The sequence below is a fragment of the Vicugna pacos genome, chromosome 15 (genome assembly GCF_048564905.1).
Source record: "Vicugna pacos chromosome 15, VicPac4, whole genome shotgun sequence".
NCBI classification, from domain to species: Eukaryota; Metazoa; Chordata; class Mammalia; order Artiodactyla; family Camelidae; genus Vicugna; species Vicugna pacos.
In genome coordinates, this window is record NC_133001.1 from 43,917,028 (window position 1) to 43,932,741 (window position 15,714).

Sequence of the window (15,714 nt, forward strand, 5' to 3'; positions counted from 1 at the left end):
TCAGCAGTATCTGGAAAATCGACACTTACTTGATATTTGTTGGATTAACTGAGTAATGGTTTTAAATCAAATGTGGCATGAGAAAGTATCTTGGCTTGAATTCTGATCACAAGCTTAAAGCTCACAGATGTACTAACATTTTTGTTTCCATTGATGATACTATACCATGATTTTCTCAAATGAAGCAATCTTTGCAATGAGGAAAATACAGAATTTCAGAATTTTTGAAGGGTTTTTCAATCTTTTAAAAAAAATCTATACTATGTAAAAGTATCTCTGGTAAAAAAGCACAGCAACACTACATTGTTGTGTCATTACAAAGTGCTCTCATCTTCAAAGTCCACAAGAAGTCTGTGATGTGGACAAATTCAGGGTCTAGTAATAATTGAAAGGCTGACCCATAGCGCTGTCCCTATAACCAGTTAATGTATGCCCCAAGTATTTCTGTAACTCTGCATAAAAGTTTATTTAGAAACATTTTAATCTGAAAGATTTTTAAAATGTTCTTTTTAAGTCTGTTAGCTAAATGTCATACACTGTTTAACTGATTATCAAGTAAGTGAGAGGGCAATGGATAAGAAACATTTACCTGTTGCCCATAAGGAAATAGGAATTTTTGGTGGAAATGATGAGATTGGAAACTGCAGCTATGATGATCTAATGCTGAATTATTTTACTTGTTTTCTCGTGTTATTTTAGTGATACTGGAGTTCTCATTTTTAAGACATGGTTCCTCCCCTCTTTTAAAACAGGAAAGTTGTAGCCAAGGTGGAGGGAGGGAAGTGAGAATGGCATCTAGACTAATAATTGTCAGTATTGAGGATGAGAATAACAGAGTGGGGAGGTAGGCGACAAATAGGAACACGATTTCTAAGAAAAATATGAGTGCATACAGAGATAAAAACAGCCTCAGTGTTTTATTGAGGAAGGCATAAATAAATCATGATGTTTTTGCTCAGTGGATCAAGCAGCTGTTAAAATGATTAGAAAAGAAGACCTTATAGCAAAACAATGAAATATTTAATACAGTATTAAGTAAAAAAAACAGGTTATAAATTTTTATCTACCCTATGTGCATAATTATATAGAAACATACGATTTGGAGGGAAATACAGAAAAATAAGAATTGTGGGAATGTGCATTATTTACAATTTTATTACAGTTTTTGTTGTAAATATTGTGTTATAAAAAATACAGAGAAACACAAAGAATGTGTTCAACTCAAGAGCAAAACCAAAAAAAAAAAACCCAAAAAGGTAGGAAAAAGAGCCAGCCTATCTTTCACGTAGTTATTTACTGAATCCTGGAATTTTAGAGCTGGCAGTTCTGTCCCACCAGTTCTCAAGCTGTCTGGTTTCAGGACATTTTTCTACCGCTCCCCCCCCCAAATATTTGAGGATCCCAGAGAGTTTTTGTTTATGTGGATTATATCTAACAATATTTCCATGTTAGAAACTAAAATTGATAAATTTTAAAAATATTTATTAAGTTCTTTAAAAAGAACAATGATAGACCTATTACACATTAAAATAATATATTTTTATGAAAAATGTGTGTTCAAAAGCAAAATAATTTAATAAGAATGCCATTGTTTTCTGTTTTTTGCAAATTTCTTTAATATTTGGCTCAAGGCAGCTCAATTCTCATATCCGCTTATCCATTCAGTCTGTCATGATATGTTGTTTTGGTTGAAGTATGGAAAGAAAATCTGGTCTCCCACAGCTGTGTAGTTGGAAAAGGGAGGAATATTTTAATAGCTTTTCCAGATGATTGTGGATATGCCATGTTGCCCCTGGAATCCCCCACTGTACACTCATGAGAGGATGAGATTTAAAAAGGCAAATAATGTCTTAGTATTATTATGAAAACAGTTTTGGCCTCATGGGCTCCCTGGAAGTGTTGTAGGAACCTGCCAGGGGGCCTCTGACCATACTTTTGAGAACCACTGCTCTGGCCCCACAGGGGTGAGAAAAGGGAAACCAGAATTTTAAATGATTTCCCCCAAATCACGTAGTTACAGGAAAACAGAGCGCTGGGATATGTATGGTTCTGGTTTCCGTTCCTCGTGCTTTTGGAGGACTTCAAATTACAGTGTGATCTTAGGACAACTTTTGGAAACTGATCATGAGTGTACTTATGAGGGAGTTCTGAGATATCAAATGTAAATGTTCCTTTTCATCTGAAAGATGAAAAATCTCCACAAAACTCCATGATAGGTGAATCAGAACTTTTTAGGGAAAGTAGCAATAGGATTGTAAGTGGATTTGTAAAAGTGTAATTTTTAACAAATAGAAGAAGATGCAGAAATATTAATTTAAACATTAAGTTTATAACAAATAGTATGTTTAATGTTTGTTAACCACCTCATACTAGCTAGAAAACTCCCTAGCATCTTCTTTCTCAATAATTTTAAGTAGACACTTTCAGTTTCATTTTGGCTTATTGTGGTTATTTGCATATCCATAACCAGAGGCGTTTTCCGTGTCTGGACCTCCACTCAGATGTTGGGTGACCTTCTGGTATTATTTCTAATGTTGTTCACCCATTTCTCCAAGATTCCAGTGAGATCGCAGAAACATTAATGACTTGGATGTCTGAGATGGAAAGCACTTTGAAAACTTTCTTTAGCCTGTTTGAGTAGGCATTTCTCAAACCACACCATCAATGCACAGCTATGTATTAAGGGCCTTTGGATGATAACTTTATACTGTTGTCACCCTCATTCAGCCCGCTTGCATACATGGCAGAACCTTCCCCTCCCTCCAATCAGTGCTGGCCTGGAGTCTCTGTCCTGGATCTGAGACTTTCCTTCAGATTTCTTCATCTTTTTTGAAGTTAAAATTGTAGAAGCTGCTTTCTTGCTCTCTCATCTCCTTTACCTCCCTTTTCTATTCCCTGCTTACCAGTTTCTTTTAAAGATTATTCTCAGTAAGAATGACTTCCAGTTTACAGACACTGGACTCAAGATTCTAACAGTTGCCAAAAAGATGCACAGAAGTAAGTCTGTGTTGGCCTCTGTTTGCATGATGGGAACCATTGTTGGGAAGATGTCATGGTGGATCAGAGGAGAAGCCTGGAGGCCACTGTCCTCCTGATTAAATACCACAATGCCTTTGCTCCTGACTTCCAATTTTTGTTGAATATTTTAGTGGTAAAAATCAAAGTTATTTTATAATCAACCAGTAATATCTTTGTTAGCTCGAACCAATTCTTAATCTCTTTTACCTTTTTTTCCCCCTGAAATAAAGTAGTTTTAAGTTTTATGGGGAAAGGCTGCATTTTTTTTAATACCCTGTTTTTCACTTCAAGAAAAGTGGTGGGACAGAGAACACAGTTACTTGGGAGAGTGAGATGAAATTCTGTGTGCCTTTTGGCTTTACCTGACTCCCAGCCCTACGCTGCCGTCCCTCCCAACCTTGAATGGTGGTCCCAGTGCCTGGGAAAGGCCTGCTTGCTGGGCTGCGCATCTCCTGTTCTCCTATGTTTCCCCTTTGAGTCCACTCTTGTTTTGGAATAAAGTTTGAAGTGGGGGCCTCAGTGTCCAGGTTTCAGTTACAAAACTGTCATGTCAAGTTGTGTGGCACTGCCTTTTCCTCCTTTTTCTTTTCATTTTAGAGCTGGAAGGTTATTTTGTGGGTTAGAGGAAATAAAAAGAAAATTCATTAGTTTGAAATATTGTTAAGGATTTGTTCTGTCAATATCCTATGACTTTTTCCTAGACTATTTTCTAATTTTCTGTGTTTCCGTGGAACATAATTATATCAGTGTTTCACATACCGTGGAAACTTACTATATGTTTGCTTAAAAAAGAGAAAGATGGAACAGAGAAATGCAGCCTAGCCAGGAGATGGTATACTGAAAGGAGTACTGTGGTGGGCATTTGAATACTTAAGTTATAATCTCATCCTTCTAATAACTATCTTTGTGACTTGGTCAAATTACTACCCTGGGCTTTAGTTTTCTCTTCTATAAAGTGGGAAGGTTGTTAAATGATATCTGAGTGTTTGCTCCTCACTTTAGTATTTATTCAGCAATTACTTCCTAGTGCCTGGGGTGCGCCCGGCAGTGTTAGGAATGCTAGAAATATGGCAGACAACCAGATGGCCAACGTTTTATAATCAATTGTGTGATGTCTGTTTCCCCGGCTGGATAACAAAAATAGTGATTTGAGGGACACCTGAGTTGTAGTCCTAATTCAACTAGGACCTTTACAAGCCATTTAAATGTGTTGTTCCTTCATTATCTCATCTGTAAAAGGAAGATAGTAATACTTAGCCTGTTTATCTTTTGCAGTTGTTTGAAGACTCAAAATAACGTACATGGAATTGCATCTGAATATAGCAGCAGTGTATAGGATAGTGTGTAGCAGTGTCTGTAGTAATGCAAAATATTGTTTGTTTTGCTGTAAAATTTCCCATGTAATTCATTCTCCCTTGGGAAAATTCTAAATTAACTTAATCTTGGAGTTCAGAGTGACTTGAAAAATATGGCGTATATTTGTTTTTTCTTCTCTTCACAGAAAAAGATAATGCTAAACATGTTTCTAGACACCATGATGGCCGATCCTCCTCCCCAGTGCCTTGTCTGGCTGCCTCTGATGCACAGGCTTGCCCATGTCGAGAACGGTAAGCAGAATTTGTATCATTCCTTAAGTTGTAGGAAGCCTATGAACGGACAGTATTTGTGATGTCCTTAGCTATTATCATTGGAAATTATAACTGCACTCCATCACTTGAACTTGTGGTTTTAGCTTTCAAAAGAGGAATATTTATTTCTCAAAAAGAAAAAAAAAAAAACGAGAGGGGACTTACTACTTAGGTAGGGTACCAAGAGGTAGTCATATCAGGTCATAAAACTTGGTGATTCAGACTCTAGGCTCTTCCCCCCGCCAAGATTCTAGATGGTGGTTTTCTGCTTGAACCCACCTTACTTAGCCATGACTTCTTTTTTGTTTGTTTGTTTGTTTGTTTTAATTTATAAAAACATAGCTCCAAAAATTTAGATATATTCAATTATCAACCATTAAAACTATACTTATTTTGAAATAGTTTAAAGGAAAATAGCTAAGATAGAATTGGGTCTTGGTTTTCACCCATATTCAGTTTTTTTCTTGACTGTTGAGTTACTATCAGTATCCTTCCCTGTAGTTTGACTTAAATCTTTGTTTCACTTAGAATTGAAATGGTACTTACCTCTTAGTAAGTTCTTGGGTTTTTCTGCTATTGCCATCAATTTTTCTCCTTGTTTAGGTTGAGTTCATTAAAAGAAAGGCCCTAGTTTTTCTCTGGAACCTCCCTTCTCTTAAGGTTCTTGCCTGTCTCTCCTTCCACGAAAGAGGAAGAGTGACATCTAGGCGACACTAGGAAGCAGAGGCCTCTTTTTTCATTTTGTAAGAATGAGGGAGCACTAACATGCTGTTTTTATTTTCTCCCCTCCTAGTCATGCCTTTTTTTTTAGTTTTTAAACTTCTCAGCCTTTTGCCCAATTATAGCTTTCGTTCACAAGTCCTTAGATTCAGGATTATTTCCTAAAGTTCTGGAATCTCTTAAATAGACTAAAACAAATAAATTTTTTTCCAAACAGGATTTTTAGGTGGAAATTTATGCTGTTATTACAGTGTTATTGGTTCTTTTGGAGGGTAGTACTTTTAAATGTTTTCATAAAGTCATTTTGTATCTGTTGTACCAAGTGGAGAGAATCTTGTTTGCTGAGATGTGTTGTTATCCACATGAACATTCTGTTGTGACTTTATATGTAGTATATTTATTGATTACATCCTTATGTGGTTAATGATATCATTTTTCTCAGAGATAGAAAAATAGGAAGTCATTGAAATATCTAGAAATAAAACATGTTAACTATCACACTAACATTTATTTACATATGTAAATTTTTATGCTGGGAAACAAATTTTGAAATTATGGCATTTCTAGGGGGTTTTTTTGTTTGGGCCTTTACTTCCTATGAAATGCATCGCTTGAATTGTACTGAAGTTATTATGGATAAGGACAAATATTTGTTTGCTTAAGCAAAACTTGCACTTTTTATATTGGTTTACTAATCCAAGTATATCGTAATTACGATAATTACCATGTGATGCATTCTTGCAAAAAGAATACTTTCACCAAAACCTGACCTTAGTCAGCACACTTGTTGATCCTGTCCTCATTCGGGTTCTCTGCTTTTCCACCTGGTCACCCATTATGCTGACTGATGTAAGCACTGGCTCTTGACTGGTGTAGAAGAGAAGAAAAACCACAATAGTCACAGATGTTCAACTAAAATAACCAGAATATATTTGATAATTTAATATTAATGTACATATATTACTTATATTAACCCAAATTATTATGCAGAATCATAAACACTGGCTGCATTGATGTTGGCTGCATCAATGTTAGCTCCAGACTGATTTGGGAGTAGGTCCTCGGGCAGGACTCTGCTAGATTATATAGTTTTAATTTGAAGCACAGACTCTTTCTAGCACTTTCTTTATTCCTTAGCATCATCCTGATGACAAAAAGTTTGAATTTCTTAGAAGTATGTCCTTTGGATTTCTCATTGCAGATTTTAGTTTTCTTTTATTCTTTAGTGATCTTGTTATGTTATTTTCCTCACCTAGCGCTTAGATTTTGTTGTTTGTTTTGAGTCTTGATTCTCTGGTTAATATACATTTTTGGAAGCTGACTAAAAATCCTTATACTTGTGGTAAGATTGCCTTTGTATACATAGTGCCAGCAAGAGTGTTCAAATGAAGATTCAAATACTATATCCCCCTTTCTTGTTGTCTTCTATTTCTTGTGTTCAGCATTGAATTGCCAGGGGGAACAATTACTCTATCAACATTTAAAATAATAAATAACCATCTGTAGTATACAGTTGTGTACTTATTGCCCATTTTTCACTCAATGAACTGAACTTTCAGGCCACAAGAGAATCCCAGTGACCTCTGTAACTCTTGACTGCTGCCTGGCAGCTTTTCATGAGCTGAAATGCTGTATGAGGTAGAAAAAAAGAGCAGCAGGCCACTGAGTTTCCCTTCCTTGGTTAGAATACCTTATTTTATGCTGATACTTGGAGCTCTTACTTAAAACTAGTATTTTAATATGGCTAGCTTGTTTTGTTTTGTTTTTTTACCAGTTACCATTTGTGCCCAGGTATTGTAATAGTATTTAATTTAGCAAACATTTGAAGGCCTTCAGTCCAAGGTTCTGTGTAAAAAAGCGCTTGCAGGTAACAGAGATACACAGCATTTTCATGAATATTGTGTCAGTGGCGGAAACAAATATGAGCACAATGATAGCTCCCTTAAAAAACAATAGGTCTGAGGGGGGCTGGGTAGAGCTCATGCTTAGCATGCATGGGGTCCTGGGTTCAATCCCCAGTATCTCCATTAAAATAAATAAATAAAATAAAATAAAATAGGCAAAAGTTAAAAAAAATTTTTTAAAGGTTTGGAAGAGAAATCCCTTACTTGTATGTTTACCTAAATTTTGAGAAATGAATTTCATTTTAAAGAAGGAAGTTGGCTGTTTTCTAAAGTGGATTATAATCTATTATAAATTGAAAATTTTGTTCTTACTGTCTTTTTATTCTAGTAAATGGCTGATCAGATTAGCTAAATATAAGATAGTTTCGATTCTTCAGTTCTAATTTTGTTTTCACTTTTGCTTTTATGTTAAATTTGGTTTTCTGCTGTATTGACTTTATTCTCCAAATGAAAATGATTTCTTTCTCCCTCTGGTCCCACCCCTTCTCCCTGGCCTCCATCTCTCCCGCCTTCTTTTCCTCCTCCAAGTCTTCCATCCTGTGGAGTGCTCCTATTGCCGGTGTGAGAGTATGATGGGTTTCCGGTACCGATGCCAGCAGTGCCACAACTACCAGCTCTGCCAAAATTGCTTTTGGCGTGGCCACGCCAGTGGCCCTCACAGCAACCAACACCAGATGAAGGAGCATTCCTCCTGGGTAACTGCTTTGTGTCTCAGTCTGTGTCCCTAATGGTCATCTGTTTCATCGGTAACAGCACTCGGGCCACATTCCCGAGAGATGTCTACTAAATAAGGGTGTGGTGTCACAACATGTTAACACTGACATTCATGATGGGGGTTGCAGATATGCTGTGCTTCATCACTTGATTTTAAAAACAGTTAAAAAAAATTTTTTTTAGTTTTATACAGTTTTTAAAGATTACTTTCCACTTACAGGTATTACAAAATATTGGGTCTCTTCCCCGTGTTGTACAATCCATCCTTGAGCTTGTCTTACAGCCAGTAGTTTGTACTTCCCATCCCCCCACCGGTTATTGCCCTGTTACTAGTTCTATCTGTGAGTCTGTAAAAGCAGTCTTTAAAATCCCAGGAGATGGAGATATTGTTACATTTGACATGGTCCCTTTTATTCAGTAAAATGCGATGTTACAGTGCTCCCTTTCCAAGTGAAAAAGTGTCTTTTAAAATTGTACAAGGGGTACCACCCCCTACCCCAAAAGACTTATTACTCTCTGAACTTTAAGGAAGATTTAAAGTTCTTTTTTTTCAAGCAAATTTTATTCATGCTTATAAGCTTTAAATGTTGCAAAGAAAGCTGCTGGAAATGAAGGAATTAAATTTTTGCCTCTCTGAAGTTGGGGAAATACTGTCTTTTACAATTTCCACACTGATGTCCTTACTTTCAAAAGTAACCTTTTAAATAACAATATTTGAGTGAAGGTCAATGTCTGATTTTTCTGTGGTGTTTATAAATCATGTAACAGGTTTAGCATCAATCATTTTTTTCTTCCCTTCTCTCAGTTTATTTCCAGAGTTTTAAATATGCCATACTTTTATTTCCAGTTGCTATGGCCTTGTTTCAAAACCTTTTCCTCTAGCTTTTGTTTGTTTGTTGGTTGGTTTACTATAAGAAATACATAGAGTCATAGGTATAATTCAGAATCTAGGTTCTTAAGCCTGATCATCCCACTGGATTTTAAGTATTAGAAAGCTTCAATAAGCAAGGTGGTTTTTTCTTTTTTTTTTCCCCCCTAGTTAACCTTTTTAAAACTCAACCAAGAAAAAAAGCAATAAATTCATAACAGGAATTAGCTAAAAACAAAAATCAAACTTTGATCAAAGTGTGTACTTCCTACATCTCTGACAATGTGTTAGACATAATTTTTAAAAACTGTTAGATAGGTGTTCAGTTACAGTTAAACCATAAAATTTTGTTAAAGTGAACATCCTATTCTGAGTCTTGTGTTGTAAATTCCAGTATCTTTTTTTTTGGTTGAAGAGTCATTATTTTAACTTTTTTAAACAAGCAAAGGAAAAAAAAAATAAAACCTAGTAGTTTTTCCTCTTTTTCATTGGCTAGAGAGAATTTATGGATATTAAAATTGTTACTTTTTCTTAAAGTACAAGTATCCCACTGTGTTAATTACTTGTTAATGTTTTTTAACTGTTGTTGTTTAGAGCCTAACTCTTTAGATTGAGACAGCTCTTTGCTCTATTACCTTTCACAATTGGATTCTCTGGCATGTGTCTACTGAACATTCTCATTCTAGATGTTGGGAGTAGGAAGATGAGGAACTTCCTTCTCACGTTAGTTTGAATTGGCTCATTTAACTAATATATAACCCTTATAGAAATGGGAATTTTTCATTTATTTAAAGACAAGTGACTGAATATTGCTTTATGATTTGCAAGGCTGTTTTTCATATACTGTGTTGAATTTTTGCATTGATCTGTAACGTACATAAAGGAAAGTATAGAAATCACAAGTGAGTTCTTTTATTTCTATTTGATCCTCACAACACTCTTGGAAAGTAAGTCTTATCTCCATTTATTGTTATTTTAATTTCAGCTTTGTTATTTTTTTCTAGTTTATTAATTTTTGTTATGGTAACTTAAGAGTTCAGGAAAAATCTAGTATTATCAGCATGCATAATTTTGATGCTGGTATTATAGATGTATCAATTCTGAATTTTGATGAGTATGTGCATTATGTATGGTAGATGCATGCTGGTAAGGTCTTTTAGGGGCATACGTGTGTGTGCATGGATTTAACTTGTTTTTAAGATCAGGACTCTGTGCAGTGCCCTTGTTCTTTGAGGAAGATATGAGTGAATTTTGAGGCTGATGGGGGTGAAGAACTTTCCACCTAATGAAAAAAATGTGTAATCCATTTAATAGTAATTTCTTTGAAAATTGCCCACCATATCTGTGCTAATATTTGAATGAATATTTCTCTGTGTTCACAATAGATGCATTTAGTGTGCATTTAACCAGTTGGTATGTGATTTTGCATTGTAGATTTGATATGTGTAGTGTTGGTATTTGGAAATTTATTTTGATTTTTCCAAAAGTTTCTGTTTAATGTTTCATCTAAGTAACCATGACTATAATTCATTATTCTTTTAGTCACCAATCCATTCATTTACCTTTATTATAGAAAAAAATTCCATACCTGTGATTATAGGAAAAAATACCTGTGATTCATTCTGTCCATTCATTATTTATTCAAAAGATATTTTTTGAGCACCTACTATGTCCCAGGCACTGTTAACAGGCATGTGAGGTATATCTATGAACAAATCAGACAAAGATTCCTGCCCTGATGGAGCTTAAATTTTAAGGGGTACTGAAGAGACCACTGGGGCTCACCAACATCTTATTTTCCTGTTCTTACTGGGCACACACCTCAACCTCATCTCTCAGCCCCACTGTATCCAGAAGGACCACGTGCATACCTCTTACCAGCAGAATGTGATCAGAGTGTTATGTGTCTTCCTAGAACCAGACAGGTAATAGCTGGGTGCCTTTTCTATCCTCTCTACCAGCTTAGTGGAGAGAATTTCATTAGGACACAAAGAAGGAGAAACCATAAAATGAAAGAAAACTTGGTCCTTGAGCAAGGGGCAGAGAACATCCTGCCAACCTGTGTGACTCTGAATGGGAACAAGGGAGAGACTCTGTGTTTAAGCTACTTAGGTTTTAGTTTTTGCCACACTGGTTGGTGCTGGGAGTGGTGTTCTCTTAAAACAAAACCTTAAAATTTGTTTCATTGGCTTAATAGTCAGACAGCACCCTGATGAGGGCACTGATACCAGAGATTGGAAAGACAGAAACCCAAGTTCCACAATGGTGACCAGTTTGGTAAATTTGTCATCTGTGGTAACTTGGAAGACCTACTTCATGCCGAGCGAACTCTAGGTCAAATGTTGGAAGAGATCAGAGAATATGTTGATTGTTATTGGTAAGGTATTGTAAGAAAGGGAGGAGCTTGGGAAAGTATTGGCTACTTTTCAAGCAAAAAAAAAAAAAGAAAAAAAAGAAGGTTCTGACAGTTGGGGCAGTGAAAGGAAAAATAGACTGTTTCTAGAAAGCAAGAGGTAAGAGTTGAGAAAGGCTTTGAGCAACAAAGACCTACTAAACTTTCTCAGCTGAAAAGAAGTGGCTCAGTCCTGTGGCAAAGATCAGATGAAGGTATGAGTTCTTGTTGGCTGCTCATCAGAATCACATTGCTCCCACCTACACTGCTTCTAATTTATTGGGTCCAGGGTACAGGAAAGTTTCTGAAAGTTCCCCCAAGTGACTCTGTTTTGCAGCCAAAGTTGGAAACCGCTGACCTATTGTTTCATATGGCCTCCAGGTGGCTTCCGTTAGTTGAAAGCAAAAAGGCATGGAGGCAAACACATAAATCAGGATTGAGAATTATGTTTGGGAAAGAACTTTGTGTGTGGTTACTGGCACATGGAACCGACTGGAAACAAATAGATCAAAGGCCCGTGAAGTTTTTGAGGGATATTGGCAACGAAACCATGAGCATGACTATTTGAGCTGTAAAACCACTTTTTAACTTGTCCTGGAAAGAGGTTGGTCATGAAGGTTTTAGAGCTCCTTCGGAGGGTATGCCAGAACCCTCCATGTGACCAAGAAGATGTTGGATGAGAAAGAACCTTCTGCTGACCCACTGTTGTATATTGGGACTGGGGAGGGTGGGTGCAGATAACTTGCCTTTTTAGTTCATAAGCTGCATCAGAAGGAGCTGTACGTCTTGATGGAGGAGACTGTGCCAGTGCCTGAGATCCTGGACTTGTAGTTAGATGCAATGACTGCGTGGGACTTCAGGTTTTCCATGGGGGAGGGGGAGGGGGTGGGAGAAGTTTGAGTGTGTTCTAGGCATAGGAAGAGGGCGCAAAATATATTTACTGGTTAGAAGTACTTGCCGACATCCATGTTTTCCTTTTCTTCCTGGACATATAACTAGATTAGGTAGCCCATCCTCCTTGCAGCCAGATGGGCCATGTGACGAGGTCTTACCAGTGGAATCTGTTTGGGAGTGATTGTGTTACTTCTGGATCAAGGCAGGTTAAAGCAGTTGTGTCTTCTCTATCCTCTCTCTCTTTGCCCTTCCCGCTCCCTGTGTACTTTGGCCCAAATGAAAGGATCTCCAAAGAGACTGACAGAGGCAGAGTGCATGGATGAACAGAGGCTGGGAACCTGAATTCATGGGTGAGAGCCCCTTTGCTAGTTTACACTGGACTCTCACGTGAGAAAGAAATCAGGAAAAGGAGTCAAGAGGAGGAGTGGGGAGAGTCTTACAGGCCTTGTTGAGAAAGTGAGATTTGAGCAAAGGCTTCGATGTCCTCCTGCAGGCGTTCTTAGTGGAGCAAGAGTGTGTCTGGGAACTCAGGGAACAGCAAAAGAGCCAGAGTAGGCAGACTGGAATGAGCCAGGGGGAGAGTTGGAGGAGAGGGAGTCAAAGAGTTAACAAGGGCCTTGCTGTCCATTGTAAGGACTTTGGCTTTTACTATGAGTTAAATGAGGAGTCTATAGAGTTTTGAGTAGAAAAATAGCTTGAGATGATTTATATTTTAAAGTGGTCATTCTGGATGCCATGTAAGGAGTAAACAGTGGAAAGAAAAGATACAAGGAGACCATTTCAGAGAGATGATTATAGCATTAAAACAAGATAGGATAGGATGTTAGCAGTAGGGGTGGTAAAAAGAGTTGAATTAGGATATATTTTATAGATCTGCCTTATGGGTTGGATGTGGCTTGTGAAAGGAAAAGGAGTCAAGGGAAACCCTAAGACTTTGCCCTAAGAAGCTAGATGGATGGAATTACCGTCAGCTGAGATGGGGAAGGTTAGGGATAAAGATCATTCAGCAGTGAGTTATTTAAATAAAGTATTCTTTTAAAAAGTATAATTTAGTAGAAAATTTGATCGACTCTGTGACTGAATTAACCACTTCAACAGAAATCCTCTGTTCAGGTCATGAGGCTGGAACAGTCGGCGGAAGCCCGCTGTGAGCAGCCTCAGACGTGGCAGGTGTGCTTTAGGAGAGAGCATCCCTAGAGGAAGCACCTGGAGAAAGTGTTCCTGGGGAGCAAGAGGGAAGCTGCAAGGCCTTGTCCGGCCTGGCTGAGAAATTACACAGGCGACATCTGCCGTGTGCTGTCGGTTACAGGCACTAAGGCTGGAGGGAAGGAGAGGGGCTTCCCCTCTTGATGCTGGGACGGCAGGGGCAGGGGGTGATGTCCCATTGCAGTGGAGCATGGGTGATGAGAGAGATCACTGCAGTTTTGTTTGGAAATTAGAGTCTGACACATAGAGCATAAAGCCTTACCATCTGAACGAGGACTTCCATTCAGCAACGGAGACCATCAAGTTTTTCTACTAAATCAGTGCAGTTCAGTGGTGTTACGTATATTCATTGTTGTGCAACCCTCACCACCATCCATCTCTGGGACTTTTTCATCTTCCCAAACTGAAATCTTTAACCCTTTCTTGATACACAAGGAGGGCTGGAAATAAACGATCTTACTCCCATTCCCTGCCCACCCCTTGCCTTATGTTCAGATCTCTGCTTATTCTGGCCTTCACTTTCCCAAGAGAAATTTGACCTATTCCCATGTGGTTACTCCATGGCAGGAAGTGTGTGTGCACGCACACAAAATACGCTTGTACCACAGTACAGTATGTTGGTAGAAGGCCTCCGGAGAGGTAGTTACGTAACTTAGTTGATAAGAAATTTCACCTTTCTTCCCAGCAGAGGGCAGACTCCGCCTCTGAGCAAAGTTACTTATCCTAGTCTTCAGAATCTATAGATGATGGTCTTTGGATTTGTTTAAAAATCTCTATTAATATTATTACTTGCTTTTTTGTTTTTGTTTTATTTTAGTAAATGTTAATGGGCACCTCACATATGTCCTGTGTAGGTGTTTGGGCATTAATGATATTAAACCACTTACTTTAAGGAGTCACACAAAACTATGTTGTTACAGATTTGGAACAGTTAAGACTGTTGACTTTGTCAGAAGCGATGTTGAACTTTCATGTGATCAGCATAACCTCTCCTCACATCTCTGGGGTTCTAAAAGATAATACGTGTTCATTGAGAAAAAGGTATGCTTCTTGGCCATGCTCCTACTCAGTTCTAAATAGTTACATGTCATAAGTAAACAAGTAACTTTGTACCTAGTGCAGAACTAGGCAGGAGGACTGGTTTTTTTAAAGGCATAAGCACCATCCCCACTTGTAGCAAGTTATAGCAGGAGGTAAATAATTCACACGAAGAAAATCCAAACAAAACCTCCCAAATCTAGTCCTTTGAGCCCGTGCCCCACGCTCCTCGTAGAAACTGCCAAGACTCACGCCCTGTGGCTCTTACCTGTTTTTATCGGTCAGTGTCACAGAAGCCATCTGGTCACTCTGTCTCACATGACACCCTCATTCCCTCCGTGATCTGTACTGCTTCCCAGCCTTCTCACAGCCCTGCACATCTCCAGGCCCTCGAGAACTGCTGCTCCTTAATCAACGAGCTGCCCTCACTTTTCCTACCTCTCTAAGCGTTTCTTTCACCCCCTTGTCTCAATAGCAGTTTGGCTTTCCGCTCGGCGCTCTGCTTCTCCCGCAGCTCTTTCGGGTGGTGGCTGCCTCTTCTCCCGCATCCTCATGAGTTTTTAGAGGTTGGGAGGTGAGATGATTGTTAGAGTGACCGTATCACTTATCATATAATCAGGACTCATTTCAGAGTAGAAGGGGACGCTGTTAATTGTGCAGGGACAAAGTGCCTAAACTGGGATTATCCTGGGTAAACTGCTTATGGTCGCTGTTTCAGTTTTCATTGCCTGCATAATAAATAACCACAAACTTAGCAGCTTAAAACAGTGGAAGTGTGTTATCTCGGTTTCTGTAGGTCAGAAGTCTAGCCAGTGGCATGGCCGGATTCTCTGCTCTGAGTCTCGCCAGGCTGGAATCAGGTGTCAGCTGAGGCTGTAGTTATCACCGGGGGCTTGGGGGTCCTCTTGCCATCTCACTGGTTGTTGGCAGAATTCATTTCTTTGCAGCTGTGGTGGTGAGAGCTGCCAGCCAAGGAAGACTCTCAGCTCCCAGGGGCCACCTGCACTTCCTTGCCATGTGGCCTCATAGGAAGTTTACAACATGAACATTTGCTTTCTTCCAGGCCAGCTAGAGTACATCTGACATCTTCTTCTGCAACCAGCCAGAAAATATACTTCTTTTAAAGGGCTTACCTGATTAGACCAGGCCCACCCAGGGTAATCTCCCTTTTACCATGTAACATAATGAGTGATAGCTTATCACATTCACACATTTCTCCTACATTCAAAGAGGAAAGGCTGATACAGGATGAGGATTACTGAGAGCCAGTTTAACATTCTGTGTACTGTATACTGGCCACCCTGGTCGTTTTCCTCCTGTCTTTCCACCTTG

At 38.5% G+C, this 15,714-nt stretch overlaps 1 protein-coding gene across 13 annotated transcripts in view; it reads left to right on the forward strand.

Annotated features, from left to right (window-relative positions):
* The window catches only part of DTNB (dystrobrevin beta), a 209,628-nt gene that overhangs the window by 72,666 nt on the left and 121,248 nt on the right, over positions 1-15,714 (forward strand). For all 13 annotated transcript variants that reach the window (XM_072938094.1, XM_072938085.1, XM_072938086.1 and 10 more), the window contains 2 exons: positions 4,520-4,625; positions 7,799-7,965. In XM_072938094.1, the coding sequence (XP_072794195.1) occupies positions 4,520-4,625; positions 7,799-7,965 (273 nt within the window). The remainder of the gene's footprint in view (positions 1-4,519; positions 4,626-7,798; positions 7,966-15,714) is intronic.